The following is an 18,660-nucleotide window of genomic DNA, read 5'->3' as shown; positions in this document are numbered from 1 at the left end:
CATAATCTACAACTTCCCTCTGTCAAAGCACACAAGCATAATCAATACCATTAAACAATGAAACGGGTTTATTGATTTAAAAAAAAGGTGACAAAACTGACTCACGTTGGTCACGAAGAACTGTTTTAATTTATGTAAAAAACTGGATATTGTTTAGTTAGTGAACAGGCGCAGGATGAACTTTTTTACTTTTGCATTACATTGGGAGGGGATATTGCGCCACAGACTTTCTCAACAGTTAACGCAGTCCGTCAATAATAATATAAATTATGCGGAATATCATATTATTATTCTAAACATTCGTTCGCACCTCCGCCGTCCACAAACTTGGCAGAATTTGGATACTTGTCCGCTCTAACAACAACGCTTTCTCGTCGCCCTTGACTCAGTGTTTTACTTGTAATCCGACGATACGTATAGGTGTTGGCTCGTGTCTAGACCGTTTTTCTAGATATTCTATTTTGTAAAGTCAATTCCGAATCGGGGATTGCATACAACCCTGCGGCGGTGACCCCGAAACGCGATTATAGTGGTACATTATTATCCAGTACGATATTATTACACGCAATATATTTATAATCGGTATATTATATTATTATTATCCAGTAGTCACGGTGGTGGTGGTGGTGGTGGTGATTTGTACGCCAGAGGTTAGAGGGGAAGGTGCGGCGGTACATGAGCGCAAAGAACAATGGACGTCAAAAAGTACATTATATTATGTTTTTTTTCTCTATTGGACACGTGAGAAATCTGTGTCCTTGTCGATTGTCATTCAGTAGCGGTCACACAACAAGCGCATACATGTAATATAAAAATACACGGACACCGGCAAGTTATTCTTCTACCCATTTGTCCCGGCGGCATTCCCTTCGATCGTTCACGGTGTGCGCAACTTTTTCGAACAATACATAATTACTATTATTATTATTATTACGTGTACAAGGATATATGGCAACAGGATAGTCAGTCAATAGCGTGCGTATATAATACATAATAGTTGACGCGCAAACGTCTTCACGTTATGATTTCTCGTAGCTGTTGTGGTCGTTGTTGTTGCTTCTTCTATTTTTTTTTTTTTTTTACCACAATAATAATTGTTGTCATTGACTTTTTTTAACGTATAGAGGCGACAATATCGCTGCCGGACAGTATCGGTCGGTAATAATATTGTATTCAGTATAATACTATACATTATTATAATACCGCATGATTTCGTGCCCGGCAAATTAGCGTCACGGCAATGACGTGTTGACTGCCACATAAATATCGTACACACGTGATTATGGTGCGCTTGAACTATGACACGCTAATAAGCGCAATCAATTATACCAGACACGGTGAACCATTAGACAGAGAGAGAGTGGTGTGTGTGTGTGTGTTTGTATGCGAGTTGGAAAGAGAAGAGACCGGTCGACCGACAGTGGTTTTCGCGTGGCGGCACCACAGGCTGCGACTGACTCAAAGAGAGCATAACAACAACAGTAATATTATCGTTATTAATATATTATATTATTATTATATTAGAACAGTTTCAAGGCGAGTCCTTCGGGATCGACTCCGCTGTTCGTCGCATCGAGTCGTTCTCAATTTACGCCCTTTACCCCCGAGCAGTGCGTATAGGAACACACTTGAAAATAAAAATGAAAAATTGGGAGGGGCAGGGGGACAACCCTTCTAGCTCCTCTGCGAGTTAAAAAAAAATTATATCCGATATCTAAAATTCCCAAAATCCATTACAAAATCTTAGGCCATCCCCCCTGAGTTTTCCACCGTGGCCGCCCTTGCTGCCGGTCTCTTTTGCAAATCGCGGCCAGTACCGGCCGTTTTTTGAACAACTGAAAATATGTTTAATTTAAAAAAAAATCCAAAGGGGTACAACTTGTAAATGTGCCGGGTTATAATTTTGAATAAATGACCACCCCTACAGCCTACCGGTATTTAATCGGAAGGCGATTGACTAAAACGGTAGCCGAACGTTAAACCGTTTTCGCTAAGATTAGACATTATGTCTTAGCATTATTACCGCATAAGTAGGTATATTAATATAGCCGCTAATACAAGCGTTCGTACATAAATATATTATAACCACCGTTGATAACGATAATAGTGTTTGTTTAATAGGCCGGCATCCTACCGATAACAGTAATAACGGGAGATAAAAAACCTTATCGTTTAAACAGCGCACACTATATTTTTTAATAGTAATATATTGTGTAAGGTACAATAATATCGTATTTCGCTTTGAACCACTTTTATCGTATACCGGAGAAAAGTGTGCATAAGCTTTCATACTGCATTGACTTCTCTGACTTAATCTACTTGGGGGATAAGACGCTGTGTCGCTGAGCCGTCAATATGGAAATAAGATATACCTATTATGATGTATGTACATTAAGAAGATTAGGAAATATACAATATAATAATACGTTACAACACGGCAAGTCACTAGGATATATTCATCATTATGTTGCAGCGGTAATAAAATGTGGACCAACCTTTAATTAGTGTCTGCAGTTACAACGTGTTAGGTATGTATATTATACTGAACTTCACCTACACGTTTGTATTTAGCACAGACGTGGGTAATAAACTAGATTTGAGATTTCTCATTAATGACAAATAGTGAAACTACCTTAGTTGATATATTTTATCAGCAGACAGCCAGTATAGTATATAGTTTGCTTATTTTCAAATAAAAATGCATAAAAACAACAAGACCAATCAATATTAGTAATGATTGGGGAAGTTTAAAGTATGTAAAATATGTTTTCATGCTCATGAATAACTAGGTCAGAGAAATGACAAATTAGTAGTATGTAGAAGAGATGCTAAATATTGGATACACAAAAATATGTGCGAGTTTACTGAACCGAATCTAATATGTCTTTTCAGTTGTAATTGGATTACTTTACAAAAACAAACTTTTTTTTTTAAGGCAAACGACCTATTGTAACGTTATAGCACATTTTCGTTTTTCACATTATAGGTATTCCCACTAATAATACCCAATTGTCAGTGGATATAGCGAGTAAGCAGAACCGTGTTAAATGTTACAATACGCAATCGCCTGTCGCTTCTTCGTTCCCTTTGTGTACATATCCACTGATTTGCTGTACAACATCAAACTTCAGACATAGTCTATGATTAAACGATTAGCGTGCAGTGTACTTGGGTATTAATAAACAGGCGGATTAGTAGCTCCGTCGTCATTCCTTTTTAATAATTTTTTTAACAACACGAACGCGGATTATTCGACCAACTATAATATACATAGAATTTTTTTTACTCACAATACTGATTATATTATTGGATTATTTCGTACATAACACTGCGGTTGCGGCGGTAGTGTTTCGGGTCAGATCCTAGAGTGTTAAATGTCACACGACCTTAGACATATAACACACACGACTTCCAAAACGGAGTAGTAGAATGAAAGAGAGAGAAAACTGCACTACCACACAGACAGGTTTACACGTTTGGTTTTTTCGTGACCTCTCGCCGCTTTGACCCTTTCGGTCATCTATATGTATAAACTATATTGTATTATTGGCTCACTCGTACACGTTAAAAACTATAGCGTTGTCGTCGATTGACCCCGCCGCGTCCGTCAAAGATATGGCCGGAGTTATTATCAGTTTTGAATTTGAACTAGAGCGAAAAAATGAAAAATTAACAATAGCAAAACGGTTTTTGCGGGGACTCCTTCGTGTGTCATAATAATTGTGTTATACATATTATACTACGGCATAATAATCAAAGTATAAAAAATGTTCAAGTGTATAATATTTTTTAAGTAGGTACAACAGTTAACAGCACAGACGGATATTAGTCACGCCTACGCGCGTACGTGGTTGCGCGTAATCAGAGAGCGTGGAGATAAATCAATAACAATAATAATAATAATAAAAAATACTACAACATGTATAGAAAATAATACCAGACAATCACGCGGTCGTCGCTACCGAATGAGAAACAATATACAAAACCTTATATCCTGTCCGGCCCGTACACGACCGTCATTTACACCGCACTGGCATACCTCAGACCGGAGGTTAAACATAATACGGTAGAAGAAGAGGTGTGTGGTAAGTATGAAATGTATAACGCGCGTTGTTGAAACTTATATGTGTCTATCCGTATGTGTATTTAGTTTTGATTTCGAGATCTCCTTTTTTAAATAGTTTCACGTTTGTTCTTTGCGCGTTGTCAATGAACCGCGGCGGCCACCGATACGCTTTCACAAATAATAGCGCGATTCGTCTTCGACTAGATAAAAAAAAAAATGTACGTATTATCGGTTAGGTCTAAAGAAGAAGAAAAAAACATACGATATCGAGAGAATAATATAAAAACGATTTTGATTTTCTTTTTAAACCACTTAAATATTATGCTCAATTACAGAAACGGGGCAAACAAATCTTGTGCAGTTTTCCCGGGTCCGTGAAATCACGAGTTTCCAACGTCTGACGTTTTGCAGAACAATACAATTTTTTCTTTTATATACTCGTATGCAATCAAATTGTTAAGCGAGAAGACTATTCCCTAACGTACGACACGGGCCGATATGGTCGGTTGTATAGAGAAAAAAATATATATATAAACAACAAAAAACCAACGCCCAACGGTAGGACGGGTCGGTTTTAATTATTTTTAATAATGAATATAAAGCATAAACATAATATCCAGTAAGAGGGGATTAGTACTAGAAATTAATGAAGGAAAAATATGACCGATGATTTTATTTTAAGCTTGTTAATACACCGAAATGTATAAAGTGGCTATTTAATTAGCAGGGTTTTTAATTTGACAGACAAATGACAATACTTTCGATAAACATAAGATGTGGTGAACTTATATGATTTTCTAAACTAGTTCCAGCCTAAGACTAAATCTACCCCAAATTATATTTATCTTAAATAGATACCACGATATAGATAGAAATTAATCATTAATTATTGAGCTTTTTGTAGTATTAATTATTCGTTAATATATATTTTTTTTAATATTAAAGATTTATTAAATATTGTTGGGAAGTACCAATATTAACGTTAATTTAGAACTTTAAACACATTTTTCTATTTGTATGTGTTCTCTCTGAATCATTATATCTAACCTCCACCCGAGCTCTCTGTATTGTGTCTAAAAGCGCATTATTTTTAACGGGTCGTTATACCACAGCTTGTGTATTACCCATTTATGCATAATAGGTAGGTACACGCAGCTTCCTGTCCGACACTATTATGTATGTATTATTATTATTGTTAACACCCGTTGTGGCGCGACGACGGTGTTGAATTGGTCGATTTGAGATCTAAACTAGATAATGATATTACAGGTTTCCTTTTTGTTATTGCAATGGCATTTACACGTTACCGGTTTATTTGCTAGACGCTTTTCAATTAAATCAATCATCAGCAAAGACAGCGCCGGCGTCTTGATCTCCGACGCCGACCACCTCCACACTCAATGACACCGCACGATTATTCAAATCACATTTGCCCGCCAAGATCGTTTTGAGTATTTTAAAGTCAATATCAAAGCAATTTCCCGGGCAAACAGCCGTGACGACAAACAGACTCCTATATAATTATACACCACCATTATTCGTGTATCTTTTCCCGATTCCCTATATAATATAAATTATGTATGCGCGTCCAATTGACCACGGATCATTAAACTATCACAATATTGTATTTCCTTATGGGTAATATATACATTTTATTTAGATATGCAGCCGCCAAACGTTTAAATATTTAAAACGCTTTTCACGGTTGTTTAGAGAAGCCCGTTTTGCTTATAATAATTATAATATTATTATTAAGAGGGCCCTTGTATTTCTGTTGAAAATCTCGTTTTACAAGGTTTTTCGGGTTGTATCCGTGGTAGAATTACACAATTTTTACACCACACTGATAAGAACTTTACACGATTCGGTTTTCAATAACTTAAACACAATAAAAAAAAAACTACGACACAGATAAAGTTCTGTTCTATGTATTGTGTAAATTTAGTAAAGCCACTATGAATATTGATATATGTTTGTCTCGGGTAAAGCGGTTTCGATAGGGGAAAAATTGGAATTTTTCCAATTACAGGTGCACCTGTAAGTGCACCCTTTGCTGAAGTATTTTTAAAAAAATCCAAACAAAACCAATAATTAATCTAACCTAACAGGTGCTTCTAACACTATTCATAGTTAACGATCATGCGCACTCGATTAAAGTAGTAAAAATATATACTCAATTATACAACATATGTGTATTAAAAAATTAAAATAATATTGTTTTATTTGACTGGTTAACTTTCGGTCCATTGGAGTCTTCTTAAAAATAAATATTATTAATGCTGATTTTCTATACAAATATTATTATCTCATTTGGCATTCGTTCCTGGTAGCTACCCAGTAATGATAAATCTTTCGTTTGGCTGTTTTCAGATTTGTTGATCAATTGGCTTACGCATAACAGCTGTAAAAATATTAATCAAATATTTGTATGGTTGCATATTTTTAACTTGAAGCTATTGCTCAATGCGTCCACGGTGTGGTGCACTGTAAACGATATTCTAATAATAATGTACTTACAAATAAATATGTATAAATATATTTTGCATTATACTTGGACAGCAAGAGCTAAAAAAATTATTAATATTTTCAAAACGTTGTCAACAAATTTGTTAATATTGAAAATCGTGTTTTGTCAGGAGACGAAATGTTTTTAAAGTAATAACTACAGCAATCATTTTTTATATTTTTATAATATTTCGACAAACATTTTATTTAATATTATTTTTTAAGTATTCAACGGTTTATCGCGTAAGTTAGTGATTAACTAACTTCTTACATCATTTGTAACTTTTTTTAACATTTTTGTAAAGTTGTAAAACATATTTTTACACCTATCAAGTTTTGCAGGAAATCAAACGATTTAATAATAATATTTTCGAACTAATATAAATATAATTACGTTGACTCTCAAATGTTTATAATAGTATTATGTTCTATTATCTACGACGTTAATTTTACTATTATACAGATCATCATTGACCACGTTCAATTAGTGTTAAGCCGATTTAAACGGATTAGGTTTTTTTTTTTTTTTTTATAAAGCACCTACAAGTATAATATTTCCATATTTAGTTTTTCAAACGGTTTATGACTTATGACACATAGTTCGCCGGTCGTTTGAACACTAGCACAGTGACCTCTGCGCAGTATATTATACTACAGTATTATCGCGTTGACCTGTACGCGAAACGTTAAAACCAAAAAGACACTACACGAGCTGTACAACGTGTCCGGTGGGCTAGTGCAGTTCACAGTTGTGCACAAAACATATAATTATCATTGTTATGACGTAGGTACGACTATAACCACGTTTTTATACTCAGGGGGGTCAACGTAATTAAAAGTGGCAAGTAGCCGATACAGTAGAAGAAATGCCATCGGATGGAATATTTATTGCCGTTTACCGGCGGACCAGTTTAGCCAAGGCACCGTGTGTGTAATCCAGTTTAGCCTGTGTATAGTGTGTATTGGTTCCTAACCCACCAGCTGTACCACTAACACTTTTATATTTTTAAATTATAATAATGCATACACTATATTCTTATACACCGTATCTTCTTTTCGTTATATTTTATTATAAGTGTCTATTAAGTGTAAACACAAGTATAATATATATATTATATTTTTTTTTATCATACAAAATCATCGCTGTTGGCCTCGGCCGCGATGGTGCTCCGATTTGCTACGTTATGTATATGTTTCTTTTATTTTTGTCCACCGTCACATTTACCAAATAAGATAATCACAGAATGTCGACAGGCAAAGGGGCACCGGGCACTACCGTCGATCAGTGATAATATTTCTCGCCCTATATGTACATATTATATGCATATTCGTTATGTAACTATTAATATATTCCGTTGATCTCCGATGTAAAACAATAACGTCAATCCCGTTTAATCCGGTTCATCAAGCTATTTGATGAAAAAAAAAATGTCTAACTCTATCAAAAACTAGTTGAGAGCGTTTCAGAAGTAATTATATAACTTGTCCTAATTATTGTATTCTAACATGAGCACTAACACACTAATAAGCTAGTTTTCACAAATTTGGTTACTCAACTATACAGTTATTTAAAATAATATTATAACTTGAACTTGTTTGCACGGGATTATTAACAACTGTCGCAGGAATGTCCTCGTAGAAGTAGGAAATTAGCAACCAAAAGACGGTCGGGCCTGTCGAGTCACATTATATTATATTATTACAAAAATATAACAATTTCACAAAGCAATAAGATAGAATTTCTTTTAAACGTGTCGGCGTATGTAGGTATGTGATCCACATACGACCATTGCTGGGCTAGAAGACTATTTTTAGACTCGCACAGTCGTTTAGTAGGCCGTAGCAGTTGATTTAATATAAGATTCCATTTCATCGCGTCAATCCCGAGTGAAATTCAAGGCTGACTCGGAAAATACCTTAGGTTTAAGTGCTATTATTTTTGGGGTTGGGCTTTTAAAACCCTTCGAGACCGCGTACCAGTTGTGCAGTTGTGTGGAACTAGTTGTGCTTAAGAAGCGCGTCTTGACAGACATGACGTCGTAAAATAATGGTAAAACCGCCCCGAGTGTTCTGTCACGAGGATATATGCTCGTTACCTTATTTGCAATCATAACAAATCAAATAAATTAGTTAATACAAAGTAAACACCGAACCGTATATACATTATAATGTGTGTATAGATACCCTCATACTGTACAGGACTAATTAGCTGTGCGATTATTTCACCTTGACGGCGGTAAATTCATCATCCGTGCGTTTTTGGCACCGGCAAAAAATGACTTTACAATCATTTTTAATTGCCCTCGAGTGCCCGTTTGTGTCGAAACCTACACCGAAATGTGCAGAGGTTGTGGCCGAAATGGTGCATAGCCCATAATGTATGTACAATATTATGTATATTACATGTTGTACAGATATAGTGTTATATGTGGGGGCAGTGTCGTCTGTACACATTGTTTCCAGAAATGGGCAGACGCGAATTCGATTTTGTCACAGGTCACGACGACGGTTCATTATTATTCTGCGCTTGTAGTTCGCATGCAATCTGCAGGACGTCTGTTGTGCAATAGCTGTGCACACGAATATAACCGACGTGGCACTAAAAACAGTGGCTTAGTCTTTAAAGGTTATCTATATACACATAGTGTGCCCTAAATTTATCCGGCAGTGAGGTCGCGGCGTTTGATAATTATTATGGCTATTTCTCATAAAAAAAAAAAATTGTTCAAATACATCACTGTTTTACGCGAGATCATATATATGTAATTAATAATATTAACTATGAAAAACGTTATTATAATTTAAAACCCACTCTGTGTAATAAGAAATAGTTCTGACAATTGGAAATGGGCAACTTAAACAAATAGCATATGATATGTATAATACACTAAATACACATATCGTAATGCTTACAAATGATGACACTGCGAAAATGTGTCTAATGTTGTGATCATTCCGGACGGGCCTCAAGTGTTATTAGTAGTATCAGCCGACTTCATCTGAACTCAGTTCGATCTCTTAAAAAAAAAAAATGAATAAAACCAGGTTTACTATTAGGGAGGTCGTTCTGGCTTTTATAGTAAAATGAGTTACCCGGTCGTATTTCAATAAAAATTATGATAACAATTAATACATTTTTTAGATGGAATACATTGTCTAAAACCGGATACGAATTTTTAAATCATGTAAAAATGTTAATATACACTAAACAGAGCATTAACCCTTACGTACTACCCCCCAGCTTTTTTCGGGGGTTATTTTCATACCCAATTTCTAATAAAACCGATTTTTCAGTTGCATGTTGGTAATCGTTATTATATCGGTTAAACGTAAATAATTGTCTTCTAATTTGCCAGCTACAACATAAACAAAAGACATTTGTTTGTCAAAAAAAAAAACGTAATTTTTAAAAGATATAGTGTAGTGTTAAAATAAAACGGAAATATATTGCATAAGCAGCTATAGCGTGGTATACGGTTGCCAAAACTGGCAAAACTGTGATAGCCAAAGTAGACGGAAAACCAACAAATTACTGTGCATATGGGTTGTTAACTCGTGCGATATAATTGATGTATGGACAAAATACTTTGTAGTTACGGTTGATTATTGCGATTTGTTGTGAAACGTTTCTCAGTTGAACACATATTATACATTATTTTTATTTTCAAATGTCGTTTTTCGTTTGAACGTTCATTTTTTTTTTTTTCTGTGAGTGTTTATGCGTATGTGCGTTTTTTCTCTCGGCGGTCGGTCTTTAACAGTTATCGTGTCTATTATTAATTACTCTAATTAAATGTGTTTTGCGTCATCGCGCACAGGGGGTATGTGTGCCGATAAGAGCGCCGGGTCAAGTGGGTCATGTGTCACCCGGGTGATGGTCTAAAAAGTCTCCGAGGTCAAGGATTGTGCGTATGTGTTCGCCTTTCGGCCGTATGCTTTTTGTTTTATTTTTTATTTTTTTTTTTAACTCCATACATGTGCCGGAGACGTTAAAAGGTCAAAATCAACTGATGCAATTTACTATATCGTCGAAAATTGAACGCACTCGTATTCCGGCTTATCTGAAGCTCACGACCTAATCCTCGATAACTCCAATAAACTCAACGTTCACGCGAAGATCCTGCACGCTACGAATTTATAACAACCGACGTTTCATGTTGTAACGCATGCACACCGTCCCACACAGCAATAATAATTATAGTTGTATAAAACATATTTTTAATCATTTCAAACGTGTAACGTACACTCTAAGATATCCTTAATATGATTTTACATAGTATTTTGTCAGCAGCTCGATACTAGGTATTAGTAACAGACGATCGACGTGACGATGAGAAATTTCCATAAATATTATAACATGTTTTATAATAATAATTGTACGCGCATAAATTACATACAAAGCCTCGAACGTAACTTATATAATATCCTCCGCGGAAACTCAATGGAACATTAAGGAAATATTCAAATTCGAAATTGTTTTTTTTTTTTTTTTAATATAGAACAGTAAATCATCCAGAGTTGACAAAACCTGAGTTTTTCTGATTGCGCGCAAGACTCATATTTTCGGGTAAATACGCGGATACTCGGTCCTAAGTAAGTTAGGCCTTAAGTCAGTTGACTCAAATGAATTTCCAGTCAACCGTACTTGGAAAACTCAACAACAAATTTAGGTTGTCGTTATTATCAGTGTATCAAACAAGTGTTTCGAACCATTGGCCTAAGAAAAAATACGTTTTTTAGTTTTATTAGTCAATGTGTGGCTATCTCGTACACTGGTAATCGCACATATTTTAATGTCTTACGAGTTGTACATGAGATTTTTTACTTATTAACTCTTCAAATACCTTTAAATTCCTACGTGCAAAACATTTTTGTCTCTCTCTCAATTTTTGTATAAAACAGTTAAATTAAGTTTATTTCGAGGGGATAAAACACTAAAATGTTACTTTGTGCGTTTCGTGTTAAGCGATGTCGGGGGTAAATCTTTAACAGTCACTGTGGATCTTAATTCGATGCGTACAATGTATACTGTGCACAGCATTTAAATTATAATTGCTCGTAAAGTAGCGTGTACTCGATAACCAATTGGCCCGATGATCAATATGAAAATATATACACAGCACACACCAATATGGCGAACGATATCTAAATAGCTAATGGGATTGAAAGGCCGTTGAACTAATGACCCATCGTAACCGTAATAACAATAATAATAATAATAATAATAATAATTGTCAGTCGACGGGTCTAAAGATAATAATAATAAAATAATGTTTCTAATTTAGATTTTTTTTTTTCGTTTTTTTCAACATTAAAAATCAAATAATCCCATCCAATCCGGAACGTTCGTCAAAAACCAAAAAGGTCATGAATTTTAACCAACCTGAAAGCGCGTTTTAATTTAAATACAATGATATTACTCCGAGTAAGCGAGTCGATTAATTTGCAAAGGTCCTGTCCTCCTGATCTCAAATAATATCGTTGAACTCAAAAACTGCGTTGTTTTCATATACTGTTTTCCAAAACAGTATATGAATGTATATTTAAAATATAGATTTCATTTCCTACTCGTGACCGGCGATCGCATTAATTATCAAGAACTCTGATCGTTTTGCGTACTTCGGTCAAGCGAAAAAATTTATAAATTGTAAGTATACTTCATGTAGGTAAATAAAACTCGCTTACTGCGCGGTCAAAAGGGTATAAGTCAGATTTCAATATTTTAGTGTTCAAACCGCAATACATTACAACCACTGTCGTAAATAAACCATATTATATCAGTCATAAACATTTTGTTTCAAAAATGTCTATGTAAAAAAATATGATCACTACACTATACCTCAGCAACGAATAGTACTCAAGTCTCCGGGGCTCGTGTAAAGAAATTGCTTTAACTATTTCAAAGTGTCCAAATGTAATCTTTAGAAAACGCCACTTTTAGCAGTGTACAGTTTTTTTTTTAATTTCTTTAATATATAAAGTTATAAAAAATCGCATGCTTTTCTTAAATTTATTAAGAACCAAGGGTTATATCTCACATGGGTTTTCTATGCGTCAAACTCTAAAAAGTAATACAACACAAATTGGTTTTTTAACGTTTTTAACATCATTACCAGTCAATTGTTCGATTTATACGCTTTTTTGAATACATCAACATTGTAAAATACCCTCATACTCGTGCAACCCTGTATTTATATCAAGTTCGGCTTCTTTGATAAATGTATTAAGTAGTTATTCAGCTGCATGTAGTGTGCAATTATTTTGAAATTGTTTTTCAGAAACCCCTATATCGGCCGCGCGTCAACCAACCGTAATAATATTATGCTTACTAATAGGAATAATTAACGCGTGTTTACCTGAATAACACCATGGAGGCCAGACGACGGGGCTGGACGCGTCCAAATCCCGCATCATGTTACCACCGTCATGTTAGTCCACGTTGCACTCGAAATGTAAAAACTGATCGTTGACAACAGAATGGTATCAAAAATATAAAAAAAATGTTCAAATATTTGTTTTTCAATCAAACCGATTTGTTCAAAATATTACTGTCAAATCAAACCGTTTCTCGGCGCACCCTTAAAATATATATATATATATTACACATACACACGCACAAACACAAAAAATAGATTTTGACGGGGCAAACAAGACGAGTGTGAAAAAAAAAATGTTTTTCTTTTTTTCGAAGCGATAAATTTGGAGAAAATAACAAAACCAATAACAAAAAAAAAAACAAATAAACAAACTAACCGGAGCCTACCGGCGCGTCGACGAACTGCGTGCGCGGTGGGTCGCGGACGAACTGGAGCGCGGCAAGGACGTTTGACCGTTGACGACGCGCGCGCCGGCTGGGGGCACAGACAGCAGGGGCAACGTCAGCGTCGGTAGCGACATACACGCACACGGGCAGCCGGCACCTGTACACGGAAAAGCGGCCTTGCGCCTGCGCGTCCGTTGCGACTGCAGCAGTGGTCATCAGGTGGCGATAATCGGATGCCACTGCCGCCGCCGCCGCCGCCACTGTATAGTTACGAAACGAGCGCCCCGTTTTTTCCGCCCCTGCCCTTGACAGGCACGAAAAAGACGGCCAAACACATTTGTCTTGTAAATACATATTTTACCATTTATGCGGACCGGCGATACAATAAGTTGTGTTGTTTTTTTGTGACACAAAAAGTTTTTTCCTCTGCACCGATTTACTCGAGTAACGTGCATAATATGTATATGTATATCCGAAATTGTATGCGATTGGTACTCGGTGAGTGAAAAGTTGAAAAAATACAATGCACAGTTTACAGTGTTTCTTCACACCAAAAACCGAAACAGAATTTGCCGGTTTTCAAGTTTCAACTTTGACACGCTATAACTTCTCGAAAAACGGTCGGATCTAGTCAAAATTTATAATATAGAATATATTTTATAAGGAAAGTTCCTATTCCAATCACACATTTCGATAAACATCCACCCTCCTTTGTGGGTAAAACTTTTTGTTTATTTTTTGGACGCAATTTTGAGATTTAACAGTTAAAAACTAGACTGGAGAAAAGTCTAATCTATATCTATAACATGTACACATGTTATATATATAAATATATAGGGTGTTTCACAATGATTCGACAAATAAAATAACTTTTGTTCTAGTGAATATTTAAAAAAAAAATGCCAAAAATGTTTTTAATTAATTTATATTTATTTGCATAGCGCAAATAGCAGCACCATGCTTTTTATTGCACTTAACTATTTTACTTTTTTAAATTATTTTATTTTTAAAAATTCAAGTCAACTATTTTATTAAGAATATTTTGTTGAAAATGTTGACTGGTCGATAACCAAATTTGGATAATTAATTTTTAAGTTACTAAAGGTTAAAGGGTAGGATGGGAGGTGGAGTACGGTAAAGTATGCGCATAGAGCTATAATTATTTGCACTCATTAATCTACCGCACTCCACCTCCTATCCTACCCTTTTTTAACCTTTAGTAACTTGAAAAGTAATTATTCAAATCTGGTTATCAACCAGTCAAAATTTTAAGCAAAATATTCTTAATAAAATGGCTCTTGAATTTTTTTAAAAACCAGTATAGTGGTGTTGGGGCATAGTGGGGACGGGTAGGTCACAGGTTTACGGGAATTTTTAAATCTGAAAGTGATAGATTCACTTTCGAAAAAACGCTTCGATGTAAATAAGTAGTTAGTATTTCCAAGCCAGTACAGTCCAAACCAAGCACAGTGTAAACCAGCAAAGTTAGAAAGTGTAAAATTGAGGAGCTGTATTTACAAAATATAGGCGTCAAAGCGTTAATTTGAAAGTGATTTTATTCGAGAGGACTAGTACAGAAGAGTATAGGCATAATGGAATCTAAGCATAGAGGGGACGGAGAGGTAATAGGTCAACAGGAATTATTATAAATAATAGTGATAAAATTGAATAAAACCAAAGGTAGTTTAAATTTGTTTAAAGAATAAGTTTACAAATCACAACGAACGTGGAAAAGGGAAGTAAAAGCATTTGTTAACTCGTTAAAAAAAATGTTTTAACTATTACACCTTGGAAGCGGTCATTATATTTTGTGTTATAATTTGTTGTTTCTAAAGTTACTGTAAAAACATGTTGTATTAATACAGGTTTACCTAAAACTATACTATTACTTTTGGTGACTTATGTGTTGTGCAATATTATTTATACCAGTACACATTACACCACTGCATTTCCCTTCTCCGCCTCACCACGACTGAATATTAAAACGTTAATAACGTTATACTTTACTAGTTTGGACTCTACTGGTTATTTTATTTTACTGTTTTAAATAACCTGTTGTTTAAAATAATGTATTATTTCATTTTATTATTTACATATTGGTTTTAGCTTAATAAAATAGCTAAAGAACTCATACGAGTTCTATGTATGTACAGTTATATGTATATACATCAGATACTCGTAAGCTCCTACAAATTTAGGTAAACTCCTACACCGACATTGAGTTAACAGTTAACTTCTTTCAAAGATATGTGTAAATTGCTTTATGTTTGTAATTAAAGTAATTGGACACATGTTCACTAGACACTACACTAATTACACATATTAGCTTAACCGTAATTTCACAAGAGAGTTTCCTTGGCAAAATATATACCTTACAAATGATTATACTTACATTCGTCAAAAATTGCGTTTAAATTGATTATCAGTTTTGAAAACGTGAGAAATGACGTAAGGTATAATTTTACTGCTGAGATTGTTTTTACTTTCGTTTTATTTTTTATTGAAATAAAATGATATTTGCCAATTAGTATTCTTATGCCGTTTTTACAATACATGTGTATTTGGTGTGTAGGAATAGTAATAATGTTTGTATTGTTTAACAGATTAAATCCAAAGATACTTCTATGAAAAAATACCAAAAAGGTCCTTCTACCATAATCCTTAATTCGATTTATCACCGATCTGTCTGTATATTCAATAAGGAATATTATAGGAAAATCCATAAAAGTGAAGACAAATAATACTGTGTTAAAGCACACAGAAGTGCGTGCACACTACTTTTATAGCTATTTTTTACGCTTAAACGAACGACCATCAAAACCTACTTGATATTTTAATTAATTAACTTTTCCAGACAATATTAGTCGAGTTTCCCGTATTTTAACACTCTAAGCCAAGAGCTTATAATCAAGATGGTTAGTAAATAGTGATCTTAGCGAAATTGACATGTCCGTATAGAGATTGTGTAATTTGTTTTACCTAATTTATTTTCGGGTTGAACCGCTCCAAACGAATTGAATGGCTTAACAATATTAATTGATTACAAATAGCGCTTTGGACTAACAATAAGCAAAACACCAAACATGTAAAGTGTTAATTTACTATTATACACTTAGAATGAAATCACTGGAAGAAAAGATGACGGTGTGCGACTACAATAGGTACCCAGTGATGTTTACATGATAATTTGCTATTACACAAGATTAAGTGAGTATATTATACGACTTGGATTCGATAAACATTTTACCAAAAGTAAAGTAGCGTAAAGAAAACAAGAAGCGTGAAAAAAAGAATTTACTTTGAGTCAGTGTTAATAACACGGTGTAGATGGAAAAATTGATCAGCTCAATTTTGTAGAGTGAATGCAGTAAGAAATACAATTGAACTATATAAAATATAATAACGGGTCGAACGGTTTAAACATCAAAATATAATAACTCAAATATGTCACGGCTGTTATTCACGATATCGCGTCGAAGTTCAATGTTGTCCATTTAGGAATGTCTATTGATCCAAGTACAAAACGTTATGTCAGGTACACAGAGTGTTAATTTATTTACTAATCCGGAGTAGATAGTCAATAGACCAAAAGGCGGACCATGTAATTATAATATCACACGCATACAACATAAAGTAAGAGGTATAAACTAAATTCTCGTCGACTTGGATGTAAAATGAAGCAATTTTATTAGTTTTCTGTTTAGTCGACGATGACCAACATAACGACATATTTATAGCAAGAGAAGGGCATTAAAGAAGACTGATTTTTTTTTATAATCATTATTTACCTACTTATACACTGTACCTATTATGAAAATATATAATAACGATGCGATACATTAAAATTGAATGCCCATTCTTCTTAAAACAAAATCATAAACGTTTATTTGAATATAGATTAATTAATAAAAAAGTCGCACTTCGTTACACAATAAACAGTTTTCATATTTATCAATTAAAAAGCTAACTGATAAACTCAACGCAATATTAGTATTATATTATAAATTTAACAAGTACAAATTGATATAAGAGCTTTATGGTAAATACCAATTTCAATGTTCTTACTTGGTCATTTTATTGTACAATTATAAAAATGTTATCATTGGACTCTGTTCGATCTATGGTCATAGGTAAAACAACTTTAAATAATTATTATGAGATGTAATAGGAAGAATTATTTTATAATTTTAAAACAAATAATAAATTATAGTTAATTTTGCAATTTCCCTTCTCTTAAAAAATTCCAAACGCCCAATATTGCTATTGAATTGAAATACATGGTCATTGTTCATTGGCCGATATACATATACAGGGTGATTTTTTCATCGTAGGCCACTCAATATCTTACTGGGATTAATTAGTAATTACATTTTTTTTTATTGTGTTTTTACATAATTTGATCTCAATTTTCCACACTTTGTTATGTTTCTACCCACTCCCAAATTAGTATTTTTTATAGCAACTTTTGAAACTTAATGGTAACGTAAATATTTTATTAACTTTTTAAATTAAGAATATTTTACTAAAAATTTTGACTGGTTGATAACCAATTTTGAACACTAATTTTAATGTTTTAAGATTTAAAAGTTATGACAGGAGAGGAAGTGCATGCAGATAAAAATAATACTACCCTCCACCTTTCCTTCCACTCTAAACTTGAAACTTATACATAACTTCAAAATTAGTTATCCAAAACTGGTTATCGATCAGCCAAAATGTTAAGTACATTATTGTCAATTTTAAAAGTTAATGAAATGTATGCGTTACCATTTAAGTTTCAAAAGTTAACATAAAATTAATTAGTTTGGGAGGGGCTCCGCATCGAAGCTAAAAATTCAATTATTGGTTAAGCCCAGTGAGATATTGAGTGGCCCATGATTAAAAAAAATCACCTGTATGTTTATTGCTATTTTTTATGGGCCTTCCAAATGTACAGCCATCACAACGGAATTAGAATGCGCTGACATATACGACACCTGTTATATATTGGACACGGCTGGTACGGTTCGCGACGGATTCCGTGAACTATTAAGATATAAAATTTGGTTAATCACATTCGACAAATTTCGTGACGAATTACGAAATTACTATTACTATTATGTTGTTATCGTTATTATTACTATCGTTTCGTTTTAAAGTATAGTTTAATGGTTTTAATTGGGGTCGGTGTGGCACAGCGGTCGTGTATTATACAACACCGACTACGTTAAATACCCTTCAACCGGTTTATACGTTTACGGCTAATGACCGAATTTTTGTCGGCGAGGCGACCAATTCGAGTTGTGTCAAATGTCTTGGCCGGGATGGTGTATGGACAAAATAAAAC

The 18,660-nt window shown here is 34.2% G+C and overlaps 1 protein-coding gene across 1 annotated transcript in view; it reads right to left on the bottom strand.

The window, feature by feature from the left end:
• LOC126845057 (uncharacterized) overlaps positions 1-13,387 on the bottom strand; it is a 40,610-nt gene extending 27,223 nt beyond the window's left edge. Inside the window, exon 1 of the mRNA XM_050583622.1 lies at positions 12,928-13,387. Coding sequence (XP_050439579.1) covers positions 12,928-12,985 — 58 coding nt within the window. The 5' untranslated portion in view covers positions 12,986-13,387. The remainder of the gene's footprint in view (positions 1-12,927) is intronic.
• Between the last annotated feature and the right edge of the window lie 5,273 nt (positions 13,388-18,660).

Source organism: Adelges cooleyi, unplaced genomic scaffold (assembly GCF_023614345.1).
Source record: "Adelges cooleyi isolate 19-005CV unplaced genomic scaffold, UGA_ACOO_1.1 ACOO_flye_CR_arks_rails_tigmint_CR_PRNA_108, whole genome shotgun sequence".
In the NCBI taxonomy this organism is placed as follows: domain Eukaryota; kingdom Metazoa; phylum Arthropoda; class Insecta; order Hemiptera; family Adelgidae; genus Adelges; species Adelges cooleyi.
Note: the sequence above shows the minus strand (reverse complement) of the source record. Positions and strands in the feature narration are given on the sequence as shown.